The sequence below is a fragment of the Manis pentadactyla genome, chromosome 5, assembly GCF_030020395.1.
Source record: "Manis pentadactyla isolate mManPen7 chromosome 5, mManPen7.hap1, whole genome shotgun sequence".
Lineage (NCBI taxonomy): Eukaryota > Metazoa > Chordata > Mammalia > Pholidota > Manidae > Manis > Manis pentadactyla.
Genome location: NC_080023.1, coordinates 163,862,270 through 163,881,600, shown reverse-complemented (window position 1 = coordinate 163,881,600; position 19,331 = coordinate 163,862,270). Strand labels below are relative to the sequence as shown.

The 19,331-nt window shown below is 54.0% G+C and overlaps 1 protein-coding gene and 1 long non-coding RNA gene across 20 annotated transcripts in view; one reads left to right on the top strand and one right to left on the bottom strand.

The window, feature by feature from the left end:
* The window catches only part of HNF4A (hepatocyte nuclear factor 4 alpha), a 58,505-nt gene that overhangs the window by 7,901 nt on the left and 31,273 nt on the right, over positions 1-19,331 (bottom strand). The window contains exons 1-6 of one of the 5 annotated variants that reach the window (XM_036902208.2): positions 14,829-15,730; positions 11,012-11,186; positions 9,785-9,879; positions 4,654-4,760; positions 3,780-3,935; positions 370-457 (exon numbers count right to left, since the gene is read on the bottom strand). In XM_036902208.2, the coding sequence (XP_036758103.1) occupies positions 370-457; positions 3,780-3,935; positions 4,654-4,760; positions 9,785-9,879; positions 11,012-11,186; positions 14,829-14,943 (736 nt within the window). In that variant the 5' untranslated portion in view covers positions 14,944-15,730. Of the gene's footprint in view, positions 1-369; positions 458-3,779; positions 3,936-4,653; positions 4,761-9,784; positions 9,880-11,011; positions 11,187-14,828; positions 15,731-19,331 lie in introns of those variants that run through there. The other 4 variants (XM_036902206.2, XM_036902209.2, XM_036902207.2 and 1 more) reach the window with 4 other exon arrangements.
* The window catches only part of LOC118920807 (uncharacterized), a 29,425-nt gene continuing 29,016 nt past the window's right edge, over positions 18,923-19,331 (top strand). For 6 of the 15 annotated variants that reach the window (XR_005028060.2, XR_008997974.1, XR_008997969.1 and 3 more), the window contains exon 1: positions 18,924-19,153. This is a non-coding gene — a long non-coding RNA (uncharacterized LOC118920807). Of the gene's footprint in view, positions 19,154-19,331 lie in introns of all 15 variants that reach the window. The other 9 variants (XR_008997966.1, XR_008997970.1, XR_008997971.1 and 6 more) reach the window with 3 other exon arrangements.

Here is a 19,331-nt window from a genome sequence, read left to right as displayed (position 1 = left end):
GCTAATCTGTGGCCCATAGTGTGATCTATATCAACATCTAAAATAATAAATAACATGCCATGAAGGCATAGGTGACACAGGCTGGGAGTTGGTGCCTTTCCTGGCTGCCTCTTTTTCCTGCTCTAGAAAGCACATCAGAATGCATGCAGTTTCCAGGGATGACCATGATTGCACTCTAACTTTAATGCTGGGCTACTTTTATACGTTGCATCCACATTTCCTTGCATCTGAGTGGAGTGTCCAGTTGCGAACATGGAAACAGAGCCATTCTTGGTCCATCTCACTCACCCCTGCAAGCTACCATGGAAATCTGTGCCTGCATGCATTCCACACTGGGCAAGCCCTGGCTGGGTAAGGCAGCCTCCTTACCTAGAAGCAGAACATCCTTGAACACCATGGATCGTTTGGTAGCCCCAAGCAGCAGGTGCTCACCCGCATGGGCTCTGAGCAGGGCCACCTGAAAGAGAGGGGATGGTGTCTGGCATCTGCGCCCTGGGAAGGCTGCACGTTGGGAAGGCTGCATCTGGCCAGCTCGATGACCCTGGGCCAGTCAGTTTAATGCTTCCCCTGCCTTTACCTGCCTGAACTATAAAATGGGCATCAGAAAACTGCTGCCTTCCTGCCATAACTAAGGAAACCAGGGACCTGGAAAAGATCTGGCAGGAACCTGGAAGGGGAAAGAACCTGTGCTCAGAGCCGAGACCCCAAATGCTGACTCTGTTAGTCAAGTTGAGCAAGTTGCCGCTCCCCTCTGGGCCTCATTTGTGTGCCTGGTGAAACTGTAAAACAGCATTCTGGGTTTTCAGCAGAGGTTCAAAGGCTTTCATCAAACTCTCAAGAAGGTCTATGACCCAAAAAGCTCTCTAACTGTGGGTCCTGAATTCCTACCTACGGGCCAGCTACAGAGGATTATGAGGAGTGTTTTACAGAAATGCAGATTCTTAGTCCCTACTACCAGAGATTCTGATTCTGTATATATGGAGTGGGGGTAGGGTAGGGGGGGCAAGGGTCTGTATTTAACAAGCTTCCTCATTAATTCTGATATGCAATTATGTTTGGGAGCTCTGGAAGATCTCCAGGGCATCTGGCCACTCACATTGTAAGAGTCTAGGATTCTGAGAGTGAGTTACAAGAATTTGGACATGGATGTTGGCTTTTAAGGCAAAGGTGTGAACGCTGGTCCCTGGCCGGGGGTGAGCTTGACAGGCCCTGTTCCCTGCAAAGAGGCAAAGCAGCCTTTGAAGATTACAAGTCTGAGGCCAGGACCCCGCCAGCTCACAGGAGGAATCTCCTGCCCTTTCAGAGCCATCTGCCTTAGTGCTTACATGAGGACCACAGGGTGGGCTGGTAAAAATAACAGCAGGCTGGTAGCCTCAAGGATCTTATCTGCAAGGCTGGGCGAGGGAGCTTGTAGGTTTTCCTAGCAGGCTAAAGTAGGAAGTAAAAATGCTTTTGTTCATCAGTTCATTTGATTGCTCTTTCTTTCATACAATGAGATGTTAGGTTCTTACTAAGTGACAGACTATTTTAGGAAGGAAGGAGAGAAGGATGGAAGGAAAGTGAAGGTTGTGTGATATAGAGCAATGGGGCGAGGGTGACTGTGTTAGGTCAGAGAAGGCCTCACTAAGGAGGTGAAACCATTCTAGGGCATGGAAGATGGCCGGCACCTGGTAAGCATTCAATATGTATTTGTTTGAAAGAAGGAAGGAGAGGATGAGTGGATGAAAGAATGAATGAGAAAACTACTAACTTCCTCTCCAGGTCTTGCCCCTCCTGAGCAGCCACCTGTGCTTACCTCGTCTGTCCCCATGTTAGGCCTTGGGAGGATGACAGGAAAAGAGAAATGGCAAATGGCCTTGAAGGTGAGGGGCTGCTTACTGTGACCAGGACCAAAGGAGGCCAAGGATGCTTTTGACTGAGCACATCCTGCTCGCTGGGCGCTGGGCAGGTCTTTTCTCACTTACACCAGTGGCTCTCACACAGAGAGGCAGAAGACCTGGCATCAAACCCCAGCCCTGTAGCTGCCTTGCCCTGCAACCATGAGCAGGTAGCCTTCCCTCTCTAGACCCTAGTGCCCTTATCTGATGCCATCCAGCCTTCTAGGTTTCAATGGATTGAGGTCCAAAACAAATCAAGAAACAAACAAACTGGGAAAGTTGTTCCTGGGGCAACTTCGACAGAACTGGGGTGTCCTTTGGGAGACAATGCCTCCTGATTCTCCCAGGTGTGCCCTACCCATCTCAGGTAAGATGAGCTCCTTAAACTCCAGGAAGGGGGAGCTAGGGACCTCCTGGCCCTGAGTCCAGCTCTCTGACATGGCAGCTATTCTGGGGGGTGGGCATGTGGCAGTAGGGGGTGGGGTGTTAATGATTGTCCTGTGTTATTGGCCACCCATCACTGCTCTCTGAGAATGCTCTGAGCCCTAGCCAGGGAGGTTTGGGTAGGAAATAGAGGTTAACAATTGCTCAGCTTGGGGGTGTCTTGCTGCCCTGCTGAGCCCCTGGGAAGGAACAGGAGGGATTAAACATTAATGCAGACTCTCCAGCAGAGGGGACCAAGGCCAGAACACAGGGAGCAAGGGAGAAGGCAGGGGCAGCTCAGCCACGAGCCCTGCGCTGACATCCCTCCAAGGTGGGGAGGGATCCATGTGAGGGGGCATTCGAGGCTGAGGACCAGCCAAGCCGGTGTTTTCACGGCGTGTCCCACTGTAGGATACTAATAGCTGTTCCAGGAGAGTCTGGGTGTCAGAGGGATTTGAGAAGCCCTGGATTCCACCAAACCCAACAGCTGCCCTGCCTGCAGAATTTCTCAGAAACTTTAAGAGACGGACATGCATTGTCAGTCTTTTGTGCAAATGTGCAAAAAGCAGAGACGCAAAGGCCCCAGGAGCTGTGTCAGGGGCACAGTCCATTGGTGCCCCAAGCTTCCCTCAGAGCTGAAAAGGTGCCACAGTGCAGCTCCCTTTTACCAGACAGGGACTATGTCTGAGGAGGCCCAGGGGGCACCCTGGGCAGGAGCTACCATTCTCAGTATCTCAGAAACTCATCTGCTCTCCGACCACCTCCTGCAAACCCCTTAATTCCCCTGGGACATTTTTGGTATTCCAAAGAATGTACTTTGGGGACTAAAACGCTGAGTTAAACCATTTGGTGGGATACAAGGAAGACCCTGATGTTCAGGAAGGCCAGCTGCTGCCTGAGCACTGAGCAGGTGTCCCATCACATGATTTATGCTTTGTAAATGGTGATGTCCTCAATCTCCCAACACCTTGCTGAAGCAGATATTATAATTCCCTCTTTACAGATAAGAAAACTGAGGCTCAGAGAGAGGAAGTTAATTTGTCGAAAATCACACAGAGAACCAGCCTTAGAGCCAGAGCTCAAGCCCAGATCTCCTGATCCTTGGCCAGGCCCCTGTCAACATCCCCCCAGGACAGCTGCCTGGTGTAGTGGCTAAGAGAGCCTGGACGTTGGAGCTGGCCTGCCTGGTTCTAATCCCAGCTGTGCTTGATACTAGCTGTGTGACCTTGAGCAAGTTATTTAACCTCTCTGTGTCCCAGTTTCCTCCTCCATAAGATGGCAATACTAATAGCACCAACCACATAGGGCTGTTGGAGGGGTTTGATAAGTTAATATTTGTAAAGCAATTTAAACAGCCCTGGGCACCCACGAGCATTATGTGTGCGTTGTTAAATAAAATCAAACAAGTCATCCAAGGCTATGTGTCAGGTGGGCCAGCACAATCACCAGCCCAGTGCCCCAGCCCACGTCCACCCTCACCTGGTCATCCAAGGGGAGCTCACAGAAAGCAGGGATGTACTTGGCCCACTCCACCAGCACCAGCAGCTGCTCCTTCATGGACTCGCACACATCTGCAATGCTGGCGATCTTTTTTGCCCGAATGTCTCCGTTGATCCCGGAGACGGGAGATGTGATCTGCAGGGAGATGAAGGAAAATGCTGAGAATGGCTGGGCCTTCCCTGCACTCTCTGTCCCTGCAAGGAGCCCCTCCCCAGACAGTTTCCCTGTCTGCAGAAGGGGAGATGGATGGTGGGTGCCTTCTCGGCTCTGGAGGAAGCTCAGGAGAAACCAGACAGAAGGAAGGGTGATGAAGCAGGCAGAAATTAGGGCAGACGTCTCCCCCAGGCTTTCGCCTGTTGCCTGCCCCTACCTCCTTCTGCACCAGCTCCTTAGAATCCTAAGGAACCCCTCAGTCCTAGAGGAGAAGCAGGGCAAAATCATCATCCTCATCTGATAGGTGAAGAAACCACAGCCCAGAGAGGTGCTATTATTTGTCCAAGGTCACACAGCAAGGGATTGGCTGAGCCCCAGTTTCTACTCTCTCCACTCTGTCCACTACTTTGTTCTCTTGAACGAAGCTGATCTCAGGCCCTCAGTGAAAGCAAAGACTCTGCTTGGCCTGCAGAACATAGGCTGCAGGATGCACTAGAAAGTGCCCCAGAGTGCCAAACCTGGGTTCAAGTTCTGTCTTTGCTACTAAACTGGCTGTGTGATCCTGGATTCAGTTTCCCTTTTGTGATATTCCAGGCCCTTTTGGCTGCTGCTCCAGGGACTGGCTGGGGAGAACAGGGGTGGAGGTGAGACTCCTCTTCAGTGTAGGGATTCTCAGGTAGGTGGAGGGTTACCCCAGTACCTGCTGGGACAGGACCTCAGCCTGCAGGAGGGCATTGATGGAGGGCAGGCTGCTGTCTTCGTAGCTTGACCTGCGAGTGCTGATCCGGTCCCGTTCATTTTGGACGGCTGCGAGGAGGCAGAGAGGTGAGGAGAGAGGGCAGGGATGGCGGGGAGGGAAGGGTTGCCCCATGACTGATGAGGAGTGGGTGGGCGCAAGGGGAGATAGGTCAGCCTGGAAAGGGATATGGCAGGGCTCTCCTGGAGTGGAGGAAACACCGTTGGAGGTAGGAGGGGGTATCCAGGGGCAGGGCCCAGACCAGAGCGTGGGAAAGAGGGGAGATGGATTTAAATCCATCTTGTGAAAGAACTTTCCAAGTGCCAGCACCGCCGCCAACACGATGGGGTGGCTGCAGGAGTGATCTACCAGTCACTGGAGGCATGCAAGACAGTGGTGATTTGGCAGAGGGCTTACAGTGGGTCTGTCTGGATGACAGATTTTTAAGCTCTCTTTTGGAAAAGGGCCCCTTTCTTGCCAGATAAAAGTGTGTAAAACAAGCAAAATGAATTGCTCTGGGTGACATGGAAATGGCCCAGGGATTCTTGAACACTGAGGGGGAAGATGGGGACAGTGGGATCCGGAGGCCCCGCCCCGGCAGTCTCCCCTACCAGCCAGAGCTGCATGTGCTCAGAGGCAGCAAGGAAGGGCTCTGTCTCCCTCCTGCCCCGGCGCTGGGCTCTCCCAGCAGCTCAGAGATCCAGGGCGTCTGTCCACCTGGCCCCACAGCCCAGTGTGCATCCCCACCTGAGTCAGTCCTAGCTAAGGTGTGAGAGGCACCTTCTGCTGCCCTGGCCCTGGCCCGTGGAGTCTGCAAGGCCACACTGTGAAATGAGGCTTTGCTGAGGCTTGAAGGAGGGAGGATGAGACAGCCGGAGACATGGGCTCCTGTCTGGGTGGAGTTTGCCACTCACTCCTGCGCTGGTAGAAACCACAACCTCCTCTGGGCCTGTTTCCCAGTCCACAAGCTTTTCCCGTCCAAACGGCTCCTCTGCAGCTTTCCCAACTCAGGAACGGGCAGGTTTACTCTCCCACTCCCTTCCTGGAACGGGAAGTCTTGCCCCACTCCTCTTTCTGCTCACACCCCAAATGCTGTCAGGAATTCTTACAAAATCCAGCTGCAGCTCCCCCTCCGGGCAGCCCTGCTGCCTCCCCCTGGGGGGCGCAGGCCCCCCCACACTGGTCTGTTCGCTTCTGGCCTTGGGTCTGTGCGCTGAGACGGAACTCGGTCATATCCCTCCTCGGCTCAAAACCAGTGTCCCCCGCCGCCCGCGGAGCCGAGTCACACGTCCCCGCTCTGCCCTTCACTCAGATCTCCCCTTGACTCCATCAAGCCTGGCTCGCTGCTGTTCCTCAGACACCGCCATGTCCCCCGGGGCCGGGGCCGCCTCAGTTCCCTCTGCCTGGAACTCTTTCCCCACAGCTCAGCTTCTTCACTTCACTCCTGTCTCCATGCAGATGTCCCCTTCCCAGGGACACCCTCTCTGACCGCCCTGTCTGGTGTGACATTACTCCCTCGTGCTCGGCCCCTCGTCTGGCTTTATTTTTCCTCTTGGCCCTTATAGAAGTCTTCATTCATTTCTTTACTCTCTGTCTCTCCGTGAAAAGGAAAGCTCCAGAAAGCCAGAACTTCATTCCTCTTGTTCACTGCTATAGTCCCAGTGACTAGAACAGACCCTGGCACACAGTAGGTGCTCTGTAAATGTCTGTTGAATGAAAGGAAGAAGGTGCTGGATGGAGATGAACTCTAATGCTTAGAGCAGCACCCACGCCCTAATTCTCAGTGGAACCTTGACATCCCAGCTATCCAGCCTTCTCTTGATTTCACACATTGTTGAAATCAGAGAAAATCGAAAGTCTAAACAGAGTCAGTGGGTATAACAGAGGTACCAAGGTAAAAAATCTCCTCTCCTGAGACCCACCCCCGTGGACAGGGCCAGTGCCCTGTCCAGCAGCCCTCCCAGCCCCAGCTGCAGCCCTGCCAGCCACCACTCCCCTCCCGGCCGCCAGCGCTGCCCGCACCCACCCGGGCGCCAAGTGGAGGCGGGCCGAATAAAAGGGCTGCTGTCAGCAGCTGCGGGCTGGGCTCCTCAAGGTTAGGCCGGCGTTATCAGTGCCCGGCGCGAGCTCAGTCACGGAATGATGTTTTCCAAATGTTTGCTCAGTATTAGTGGGGTCGGGGACCTAATGTAACTTCTATTGAATATTAACTGGCCAGGGCAGAGGCGGAGAGGAGGATGAGCCTGTCTTCCCAGAGAACCGCTGCATGGAGGCCTGTGGGGGGCTGGGCAGGGGGTCCAGGGAAGGGTCCATCAGACAGCGCCCAGCCCATGGCCAACCTGAGCCTCTCACGCCCCCCACCAGGCTGCCTGGGCTGCATTCCAATGCCAGCAGCTGGGCATTTGTCTTGGGTCTGCCAGCTTAGGCCCAGGTGGGTGTCGTCTCCCTGGCCTTTTGTAATAGGAAAGAATTTATGACCTGCTATTGGGCCCACTGGCCACCAGATTTCTCTCCAGAATTTTTGTCCCCTCAGGGGACCCACTTCTGGCCACCATCCTCTGGTGAAGACTGACATGCCTGTGAGATTTGCAGCCCTTCCTGGGCTCAAGAGGAAGTTTCAGGAATCTAGACCAGAGAAGAGGCCTCTCAAGCTGTTCACCCCATTTCAATCCCGATCTGCTCAGCTCGGCGGGCCTGAGTTCTCACCCTAACTCACCCTTGACCAAAGCATGTCACCTTTTTGACCTCAGTTTCCCCATCTGTAAAGTGGGGAGTGGGTAGATTGGATGACCTCGTCTACACCTGGCTGGTCTATAAATCCTGTATTTGCAGCCCATGCCTTCCTGTCCTTAGGGACTGCTTTTGGGTTTGAATCCCAGACTCCTCCTAAGGCCATGAAGGAAGAGAAATGAAAACTTGTCCCAGTCTCCTGATCACTGAGGCTTCCACTGAGACTCTGTTGGCTTGGGGAGCTTCCCGCCAGGCTGAGTGGGGTGCTGGGTATAAAGCCTAGGGAAAGCCAGTGACACCCTCACTTCCCAGAGCCTGACCGCAGTGGCGAGTGAACACTTTGCTCCCCCGTCCTGTTCTCACAGCAGCCAAGCAGCTGCAGGTGTCACGCTGTCCTGGCCAACCCAGGCATGTGCATAGGCACTAACGTTCTCACCCACACTCACTTGCCATCAGCCAGTCCTCCTAGCCTCCTGGCATAATGCCACCTTCCCTGAGCCAAGGAGCAATGACAATTTTCAACGCAAAGCTGAGGCAGAATGGCCTGGGGCTCTCAGCCCCATCCAGGCACCAGGATATGGGCTGCCACCTCCTCAGCTCAGGCGGAGGACCTGGGAACAAACACACATGCCCCAGTGGGCAGGTGGGAGGGATTATTATCAACTCCCTCATTTTATTGATGGGAAAACTGGAGACAGAGGTCAGACACTTCCCTGAAGTGACACATGTGAAAATGACTCTGGCTGTTTAACAAGCGACACATATGAGGGCTCACCATGGGCAGGACCAGCACGTACAGCCTAGGAAGGCTGCCAACCCTTCTCCCACCTGCCTGTCACCAGGCCCGAAATTTTAACATGGGAGTTTCATGCTCTCAAACCCAGCATCTTAGGTTGTTAGGATAATAGAGTCACTGACCATTAGAACCACAGACTGTTAGGCCCTTGGACTGTAGATTTCCATCCTTTCCTGCCTCCGGAGGTTCATACATGTGTCACATTCCCGTTTTTAACTTTTCTTATTCACAGAGTACCTCCCACTTTGGAGGTGAGAGTGGGTGAGAAAGACTCAACCCCACTGAAAACTAGCTGGGGGGCATTTGCCCTTTGTAAAAGCTCCTCCACCACTTTAAGAACCACCGAGGTCTGGGTGCTGGGACTGTGGTGTTGAGAGCAGGAGGGGCCGTGGAGACCACCCCCAACTTTCCTGAGGGCCAGCACGCCCGGGCTTCCCAATAAGACTCATGAGCTCAAACCGAGGCTCTAAAGGGATGAGACACAGAAGAGATTTCCTAGGGAGGAGGCTGAGAAAACGGGGGCCGAGCAGTGGAGGGGAGGCTGCCGAAGCCAATGTGCGCACGTGCACAGGGCTAGACCGAGGTTGGGGGGATGAGCCACAGCTGCAGGCCAGAAGTGAAGGTCCGGGGGCTGATCCCAGAGCTGGAAAGTTGAGTTGAGGGGAGAAGGAAAGGAAGAGATTTGAAAATGAACTCAAGCCTCTCTAAGAAGCAGTTAAAGGATTTTTGCTTCCTGGCGTTGGGCTGAAAACATTTTAAACGTCCCTGAAGTCTAGAGGGCATAAAGGAGGCAGCCCTGAGCTTGAATCCCAAGCTCTGGGCTCAAACCTGGGGTCTTGCATTGACCAGCTGTGGGGACTTGGGGAGTTGCTGAACCATTCTTGGCCTCAGTTCCCTCATCCACGGCAAGGGGGAATAATAACAGTGCCAGCCACGTATGTTGTCATGAGAATGAAAGGAGCTGTCAGTCATGGAAAAGCACAGCCCAGTGATTGGAATCTGCTGGAAGCCGGAGCCTGGAGAGGGTTTGAGCAATGCAGTGCTCCACTCTCCTCCTCCTTCTGCACCCAGGCAGAGCCTGTTGCCCCATTCCCATTCCCTCGGAGGTGAAAACCTCAGCTCACCTGATGCTCAAGACCTGGGCCACTTGTCCCTGGGACAGGAAACTCAGGAACAGGACCCGTCCCTACCTCCCGTCCACATTTGCTGAGTCTGTGTGATGGGTACATGGACGTTTGCAAGGTCATTCTCTACACTTCCCCTAATGTTTGAAATCATACATTAAGAAAAAAAGACCCAACGTGTCTGCCTGGTAGTGGTGAAGGCAGAGTAGGGGTTGCTGGGAAGCTGAGTAGCTGAGAGTGGGAGCTTATCTCTTCAAATCTTTCTCAAGACCAAGCCCAGCCCCTCCCTGTGGCCAGATTTCCAGACCCTCCCTTTTCTCAGCCAGCAGCCAGTCACCCTGGAGCCTGTCACCCAGTCATAAAGTAGTGCCTGCGGTTGTAAATGACTGCGGGAGCTGTGGGTGTGGGTGGGGCAGCGAGGCGCTAGGGCAGGGCTGGAGCTCACCTTCCTTTTTCATGCCAGCCCGGAAGCACTTCTTGAGCCTGCAGTAGCGGCACTGGTTCCTCTTGTCTTTGTCCACCACGCACTGCCGGCTAAATCTGGGGAGGGCTTGGGTGGTTGGATGGAGAAGGAACAGCCCTTTCCCTCCCCGGACGGAACTGGAACCCTGCCGTCTGGTTGACCCCCCACCTCATTGCCCCAACCCTTCATCCCAGGAGTTCTCATGTTCACCGTGAGAAAAGCCCTATGGACTCTAAGCCCAACCCTGTACTATAAAACATGGGGACACAGGCTCGGAGAGGTGACATGTGGCCCTGGACCACTTGGCCTGCTGTTAGAGATGAGTTGGGAGCCCTAGTCTCTTGAATGCCAGGGCACTGCCATTTCTCCCACATCCTATAGAAGCCCAGAGCCCAGCACAGGCTCCTGTTTTTTTCTGAGTCAATACTTGGTCCACATGAGCCATTCTCTGGGGAAGGAATGTAAGTACAGGCAGTGCCCCGTCGTGGTTATGGCTGGGACCCTGAATGTCAATCCAGGCTGTGCCATTGATTCAAGCTGGATGACGCTGGGCAAATTCCTAGCCCTCTCCAAGCCACAGCTCCCTCACCTATAAAATGGGAATAGCAGAAACCACCTCAGAGGGGTGTTGATGGGTGAAAATGAGATAATACATGGATGGGGCTTGGCACAGTATTTGCACATGGAGAATGCTCATAACTGACAGCTGCTATTATTTTATTATTGTTGCTACTCAGAATGGGAGATGACTTCGAAGGAGAGATCTCCAAGGCTTGGGAAGCTCTTAGGGTAGGTGGAAAGGCCTGGGGCTGATCCCCTATTTGCCCCAGAAGAAGCGCTAGATTGGGAGATGGGCCCCACCCTCTGAGGCTTCAGAAGAAATCTGATCCTAAGCCTCATGGATCCTCATTTACTAAATGGGAAAAATAACAATGGGCTTATGGGGATGGTTAAATATAAGCGAAGACACAGTATAGTGCCTGGCATATAGTAAGTGCTCAATAAAGGGCAGCTGACAGCTTTATTATCAGTAAATAAGGTTCCTGGAATAGATGTTCTCTTCTGGATCCACAGGCCTGAGAAACCAGGGGCAGCTTGGAGGCCTTGAAGGATAGGTGCGTCTAAGCCCTAACCACAGAGAAGACAGACCCTGGGGGGCATTCCTGGCTCAAGTGCACCCATTTCCCAGCTGGAGCAGGGGCCACTCACCTGCAGGAGTACATGTGGTTCTTCCTCACGCTCCTCCGGAAGAAGCCCTTGCAGCCATCACAGCTTGAGGCACCGTAGTGTTTGCCTGTGGCCCGGTCCCCGCAGATAGCACACAGGGCGCTCACCCCCAGGCTGTTGGTCACGTTGAGGTTAGCACCTTCTGATGGGGATGTGTCTGCACCAGAAAAGAGTGAGGACTCAGGAGCCAAAAGTCACCTTCCAGAGGCCCTGCCTTCCTGATGCTTTAGATCCAGAAACCAATATGAGTGTTGTGCGATCTCCTGAAGGCTTCAGCTTCCGCCAGAGCTGGGTGCTATGCCCTCTCTTTCAATGACCTTGAGCAAGTCCCTTGACGTTTTGAAACCACCATTTTGCATTTATAACTTAGGGGTGGTTGTGACACTGAATTCATTGCATCATTTGCAAGGGACTGCTTCTCCCCATGGCAGACATTGCTAGCCCCAGCTTTCTCTGGGAAATAATGAAAACCTGGTCACCTCCTAGGATGCATCTGACCCATACAGACCCTGAATGACTGGGCAGAGGGGGCTGTGGAAGAGACAGATACTCCCCCAGCATCTGCCCAGACCCAGGTCCTGTCCATTTCTCACTGGGTTTCTAGGGTTGAATGGGTCTCATTTGGTACCAGGGGCCCCACAAACCCATCCCGGGAATGGGAAGACATGCAGCAAGCACGATGGTTTGTTCGCCCTCCAGGAAGGGTCAGGGCAAGGATTTGGGCACCTCTTGAATGCCTCCTGCCCCAGGGGCAAGAGCTACTGCATCTATATGAACATGAGGAGGGGGAGAAGAGGCAAGTGACGAAGATCTTAGATTGGATGCTGGGGATCTCAGGCGCTGGTGCAGATGCTGCTAACTCAGCTGTGACCTTGGGCTAGTCCCTTTTCCTTGCTTCAGTCTCACCAGGGTCTCAGTTTCCCTAAATGTATAAGGGGGCTGTTTGACAGGTCTGGTTGTTTCCCTTTTTTCTTTTTCTTTTAACTTCAGCAGCTGAATCCTGTTTTTGTTGGCAAAACTTTCACCAAGGAGAGACCTCTTGGAGAAGATGATGAACACTGTGGACCATCTCCCCAGAAAAATGCATGCATACGCATACCACCCAGAGTCATATATACACACACGTGTTTTCATAGAAACCCTGAGGCTGAGCTCCCTGGGAATACCCAGTTAAGAACCGGAGAGGCCATAGTGCTCTAGAGAAGAGCGCCGGCTCTGTAGCCCTTCTGCCAAGTTGAAGTCCCAGCTTGCCTATCTCTTAACCACGTGATGTTGGCTGTGTTGGTTTACTTTGCCGTGCCTTCATTTCCTTACTTGTAAAACAGCAAGCATAAAAATTGCCTGAGACTGTTATAAGGATTCAGGGAATCATTGTGCATGAAGTGCTTGGCACATAATAAGCACATAATGAAATAAATTTGTGAAATAAACATTCTTCTGCAGTATTTATGAAATGAACACTTTTCTGCAGAAGAAAAGTCATGGAGCAGATGGCTTGCTGCCTCTGTGCTCAAGCGGACACCAATGGCATCTCGTTTCTGCCATCGCCTGGCTGAACATCTCCCAGACTCCCGAGGGTGCCCGGGAGCATGGCCACTCCACTTGGTGAATTATTCCTGGAGATGGAAATAATTGTTAAGCTGTGTTGGTGCCCTTTCTCCCTCAGCCTCGCCTCCCCCGACCCCCAGGGAGAGCTGACCCCACAACTCCTGGCCATTCAGGTGGAGGCTGGGGGAAGGGTCCCCTACATCTTGAGCAGGATGGGCTGGGTGCTGCTAAGTTTGGCTCTTCACCTTCAAGCCACCAGCCCCGGATGTATACAAAACGTAACCCCGAGTCTCAGGCCCTTCAGAATCCGGTGGGGAATGCAGACTCTCCTTACAGATGCTAGGACTTCCTGTGACGACCCGCGTGTGGCCAGGACCAGTTACCAGTGCTAAGCGCTCAGGCGCCTTCTCTCACTGAGTCCTCTGGTGAGCCCTGGGAGGCAGGCTCTACTACGCACTCTCATTTTACAGGAGAGGAGACCGAAGCAGAGAGGAAAGTGGCTTGATGAGCTCACAGGGGTAGGAAAGAGTAACACCAGAGTGTGAGCCCAGGTCTTTCTGGCTGGAGAGCTGCAGGCTGGCCTGTCTTTGGGACACCCAGTCTTGGCCTCTGCCTTGGGGGTTCAGGACTCCGTGGGAGCTCTGATGGTGATGGGGCCAGCCCCAGGGAGCAGGCCGGGCCGGGCCGGGCAGTGATCAGGAGTGTGACAGCACACGGTGTCCCTGTGGGGTCACACAGCACCCCACCTGGTGCAGCAGCTCCTTGTTTTTCACTTCCTGGGTGTTTTCCCCTCAGCTCTGGCATGTGACCCCCGGACACTCCTAAAAGCTGGACAGACAGCAGGCCTGGGGTGATGAAGCCCATTTTTTAAAAGATACTGAGACCAGAAAAGGACAGGAGACATGCCCAAGGTCACACAGTGAGTGGATGGCAGGAGCAATCAGTGAGACTGACCATGGGCAGAGCCCACTGACCACCGGAAGTGTGGTCACCGCTCCCTGGCTGAGCCAAACAGACCTCAGCTGAAGCTGCAGAGCCACAGAAGGAAGCCAAGTGACAGGCTGGCCTGGGCTGGTTGCCACCCACTTCTCCTCTGACGCTGGCCTGCGACCAGTCAGGGCCCTTCCCTTCCAGAAGCTTCCAGGCCTCCTTCTTTCCCCACCTCCTTGTGGAGGAAACCCTCCTGCCCTTCAGAGGTGCTCTTGGTGCTGTGCGAGCCGAGGTGTAAACCTGAGGAGAGGTACACACAGGCAGCAAAATCTGCTCAGAGGCAAACAGACATGTAGCTGATGTGAATTTCATTTGGCCAAAGGCAATATCGAAACCTGGCATCATCATGCTTACCAGAGGGCACTGGCCCCTCTACACAGGGATGTGCACAAGCAGGTACAAACAGGGGCCTGAGACAGAATGCCTAGACAGGGTGCACATCCAGAAAGTGTGGGACACACACAAACCCACGTCCACAGCACACGTGGGCAGACATCCATAGCCACGTGTATGCACACTTCCTGCTGCTTGTCGACATGAGCAAGACAAACACCAGCACCCCTAGAGACACCCAGACCCGCTCAGTGAACCAAATACAAATGGAAAGAGACACAGGACAGGCACACATAAAGAAACACAAATTTAAAAAGGGTTCCTGCACACACATATCGGCCAATGCAGTACATCACCCACCCACACACTCGCACGGAAACTCATGCATGCACACCAGGAGGAGGCCACAGTCACACACCAAAACACACCATGCACACTGCTGACTGGTGGCTCATTTAGCAAAACTTCCCTGAGAACTCCATTTTCTCCAAGTGGGGTGTTCATCTCAAAGACACCCTGAAGCACAGTTGTGCCTCCATCTCCCATCTCCAGAAACAGGACTTACCTTTCCACCTCTCTGCACCAAGGCCCAAGGGGCTAAAAAGGGGGCCATGCTGGCCCACTTACTGGAGCTGGACTCCAAGAGGGAGCCACCATCACGTCCTCACTCCCAGTGACATGCTGAGCAGGAGTAGCTTTGGGGTCCTGGCAGGAATACCCGGGACCTACTTTTGCTGGAGATTTGCCCTTGCAGGCCTCCCCTCACCCAGAATGCCTGTGGTCACTGTACCTGGGCATATTTGCTTCACCTGGCAACGACTGCGCTCGCCTGTAAGCCCAACCTGCCATTTTCTGTCATTCTCTTCTCAACCCAAAATTGAGCGCCACAGACCTGCTCCCGTACCTGGGCACACCTGCCCCCACCTACCATTGCCCATGGTCAACACCTGCACATTCTCAAATTCTAGGGTGGTGTAGGCTGGGTCCAGCGCAGCACTGTAGTCGGCCATGTCCATGTCGACGAGGGTTTTGGAGAGGCGCATCCTCCCCGCTCTGCCCTCGGCCGCTGGCCTTGTCCGGGATGCCCAGCCCGAAGGCTCCAGGCTGAGCCCCGGCCCCCCGCCCTCTGCCCTCCCACTGCCTCCTCCCAGGTGCCCTCTCTGCCTTCCTGCGTTTCACACCGTCCTCTGGGAGGATCTGCCAGGAGTCTTGGCCTAGCCTCTTCCAAGGGGTGGAGGCTTTGCTGGGGAGGGTGGGAGTTAATGGTTAATCAGCTCCCCCACTGGTGGACAGGCTGGGCGGGGCCGCGGGGATTTGCCTGTTTGTTGGTTTCTGGCTGACACCTGGGGTGTTATTTCAACTGTTGGGACCCTAACTCCACACTCTTCAGTTGGGGGTTCCATAAGACTGCACTAGCTCATCAGCACTCGTTTGACCCCTGATTCAGCCACCCTCCAGTCATTGGCGCCCCAAGACAAGCACTGTGATAGGCTCAGACACTGACAGCCCACCACCAAGACGCCCCTATTCAATCACTCGCGAATCATTGCCTCTCCCCTCAGGACTCCTGCTTAGAGAAACCTGCCTCATGGCTCACGAATTAAAAACCTAAATCCCGGGCCCCAGACGCCAGACTTCTGCATCCTCTTTCCTGGAGCTCCTGTCCAGTTCCCCACCTCCCCTGGGAGCAGAATGGACTGGGAGGGCCTGCTTCTCCTCCCTGCTCCCCACGACCTCACTCCGGCCATCACCAGCTCCCACAGTGCCCAGCTGCTCAGGCACAGACAGACTCCATCTCCCAGTGCCCTGTCACCTCCCCCCACCCACCCAGAACAGACAGAGACAAGGCTTGCAGCCGAACAGACCTGGATTTACATTCAGGCGCCTGCCACCTGCTAATCGTGACTTTAGGTAAATGATTCTCCTCTTGGAGCCTCAGTTTTCTCCAATGCACAGTCAACCTCAAAGGGTGGTGGAGTATTTGATGAGATGGCAGTAGTAAATGGTCACACGGCGCCTGGCAAGCGTCCACCCCTTCTCCTCCTTGGCCCCCTTTGCACCCATTTTCCCTGCCCCTTGTTTCTTTCCCCCCATCTCCTCCCCACAGAGTGGGCTCCACACAATGCCATTTGAGTGGTCACACAGAGCCCCACACTTAGGTCCCCAGGCCTGGTTTAATGTTAGGCTTTTGCTGAAATTCTTCATGATTTCCGAGCAAGGGCCCCTGCATTTTCATTTTGGACTGGACCCTGAGAATTATGCAGCCAGTCCTGCCTGCCTTCAGCTCATGGCCCCCGTTTTCTTCCCATACCCTGTGGCTCTCACCGCCCTTGACACAGACCCTGTCAAGAGCTCCCAATCGAGCTGGGGAGGCAGGGTCGCAATGTCGGAGGCCGGAAGTGCAGGCAGAGGAGGAAGGACCTCAGACTCCAGAGGCCTGGGAGCCTGACCTCGTCTCCCGGCTGGAAGGGCCAAGAGGGATTCGGTAATACCAGTGAGCAGGTGAGGAATCAGTGAGGGGGCCTGCTACTGGACAGTGAGTGGGTGAATTAGTGAAGGAGGGAATTAGTGAGGGAGGGAGGGAGAGGGTGGGTGAGTTAGAGAGTCAGCAAGTCAGCAGAGAGGTGGCGCGTGCGTGAGGGGTGTGTGGTGGCATTGTTCTCATACCTTTCAGTTATTAGGGGCCTCTTCTCTTCCCTCCATAGCTTTGCCCTCCTCCCCATCTGCCCCTGGAGCCAAGACAGCTCGGGGGAGGGGAGCAATTGTTGTGGAGGAGAAGAGAGACTGAATTTGGCTCCAGGAGCCCAGGGTTTAGGCACTAGCTCTGTCCCTATTCGGATGACTTTGTTTAAATCACGTCTCTCTTGGGGCCTTAATTTCCCCGTCTGTGAAGTGGAGAGAAGATTCCGGCCCTGTTTGCTGGTCAGGACAAGACTCAGAGGGAGGGAGGAAGAGCGAGCCCCCCAGTCCACGCTGTGAGGTTCAGGGAGGGCCTGAAGGGGAAGCCCGCAGCTCCTGGCGGTTCTGCCCATGCCCCACCCCGGGAACATCTGATGCAGGCTCCAGTGGCCTTGGGGCAGAGCTGAGCTGGGCAGGACACCCGATTAAGGGATAAACCCAGAGGAGAAGGAGGGGCAGCGCTGGGGCCTCTGAGGGCTGACCCCAGATCCTGCCACCTGTCCGGCACCTGTGACAAGCCACCCACAGCTGCCCCTCCCACGGTCCCGCAGCGCACACACAGCCTCTCGGCCTAAGAGGCATGCTTCCACATCGCCAAAAGTGGAATATGATTGTTAGCATGTCAGCTTGATCGGTAACAAAAAAACAATCTTTCAATCTCTAGAGATGATAAAGCTTAGGTTGCATTAAGTAAGGTCTATGATCAACTAGGGTGAGCCGGGTCATGCCACATGCATGACCTGTTACCTGTAAGAACCACAGGTGGGCAGCCTGCCTGGGATGAGCTTACAAAGCATACCAATTGCAACATACATGTTTTACCAAATGCACAACACGCATGCCCCACTGCCTGAGGCACATTCCAGAAACCAGTTTCGTACCCATCCATGTCCCACACATCAACATCCCCCGTAAGTACAATTACCCACTCATGAACTTGCACAATCTATTATACACACGATTTACCCCACACTAGCCAACCCCAAACAATATCTTCTAGATACATGTCCCTCATACAAATGACCCTCCACCTATAAGATCTACTGGCCCTGTGATCTTACAGCCTCAATTTCCTTCTGTAAAATGGGCCTAACTTGTAGTGTGTTGTGATGGATGATTAAATAAAATAACACTCCTTTGTTCCCTGCTCAGAGGATAAACCAGGCCTTGGTCAAAAAGCCAGGCCCTGCCAGCTTCCCAAACTGTGACCTCAGGCCCCACTTCTCATAGCCTTAATTTTGTCAACAAATAAGTGGGTTGATAGCCTATTCCCAGGGGCGGTGGGGTATTACATGACCAAGTATAGGCAGGCTGTGCAACAATGGCAATTGTTGTCATTGGTGGTTGACTCCTTGACCCACTAGCCGCACAATCTGTTGGAGTCGGGACCCTGGCTCAGGAGAGCTCCTAGGAAGGCCTACCCAGCCATGAACAAACCGTGGCCGCCAGCCTCCCTGCCCTCAGCTCAGCAGACCTTTATCTCTGCCCCACCCCCTCGGGCTATCCGGCCCCGGGTTAACCTGCAGCAGCCCAAAGGGGATAACAGAGGACCTCAGAGCTCACCTAGAGGTCCAAGTCCTTCATGCGCTAGATGCAGAAACAGAGGCCTCCAGAAGGAAGGAGGCTTTTTCCTGATAGCACTGCCCTGGACGGCCAGAGGTTGGGGAGGGGCTGCCATAGACCCGGCTGTGGGCAGGGCAGACAGTGCTTAAGGCAGCTGCCCCTCTGGCAGCGGAATGTGCACCATCAATTTTCTTTTAACTCATAATAATGACTAATGTTTCTGGAGAGACGCTGTGGTAGACCCAGTGCTAAGAACCTTTCACTCATCCACTCTCCTTGTTTCATCTGCTCCACTTTACAGTGGGCTCAGAGTGAGGCTCAGAGAGGTGGAGTGACTTGCCACAGGCCACACAGGATAGGCTGTAACTTGAACCCGAGTCTGATTCTGGAGTTTAAGGACTTCACCCCTGACACGTTGCCTCCCTCTGCAACCCCAGAAAGGACTGAAGAATTCTGGAGAGCTGGGGTTGGTGGTTCGCCATCACGTTAGCTCTCAGCAACCAAGCAGCCCATCCCTGGGCACGTGCAAGTTCAGAGGCATCCTCCAGACACAAGCAACCCCAGCTGCCTGGCGTCATCACTTCCCCTGGGTGCTCACCACCCCACCCAGGGAGCGGTGTTGGGGAACCTGGGACTTATCAAGACAAAGAACAAAAGTCATGGGGGAAAGAAGCCAAGAGCCATCTCCATGCGGGGTAGGGCCTTCAGTTTTGCCCCTTTGAAATTTCAAATTCCAGTTTGTGGACAAAGTCCTAACTTTCTCACAATATAGGTCCCCAACCACTGACCAAACTCCAGTGCAGACAGCCAGCAGGCCTGGGGCTGGCCTGGCCTTTCCGCTTCCCCTGGCAGCTCCCAGCATTGGGGAGCAGGGGTCCTGAGCGGACTGGGGCCTGCCAGGCCATCCCTGCTTTCCTGTCCTACCCCACAGGGACCCTGCTTCCCATCTGAGAAGAAAGCTTTCTTTCTGGAGCTGGGATCTGACACTTGGTGGTACTGACAGAGATACAGGTAGGCCCCCTCCTGTTTTGGGCATCTTTTCTTCCCCTTGAACTCCTAAAACACTGCCCATACCAGTCTCCTCACCCTGGGTCCAGGCCACACTGGCCTCCAGTCATGACCTCACAGAACTTCAAGACTGGAACGGGCATCTCAGCCAACCCACCTGCTTGGTGGATGGAGACTGGCC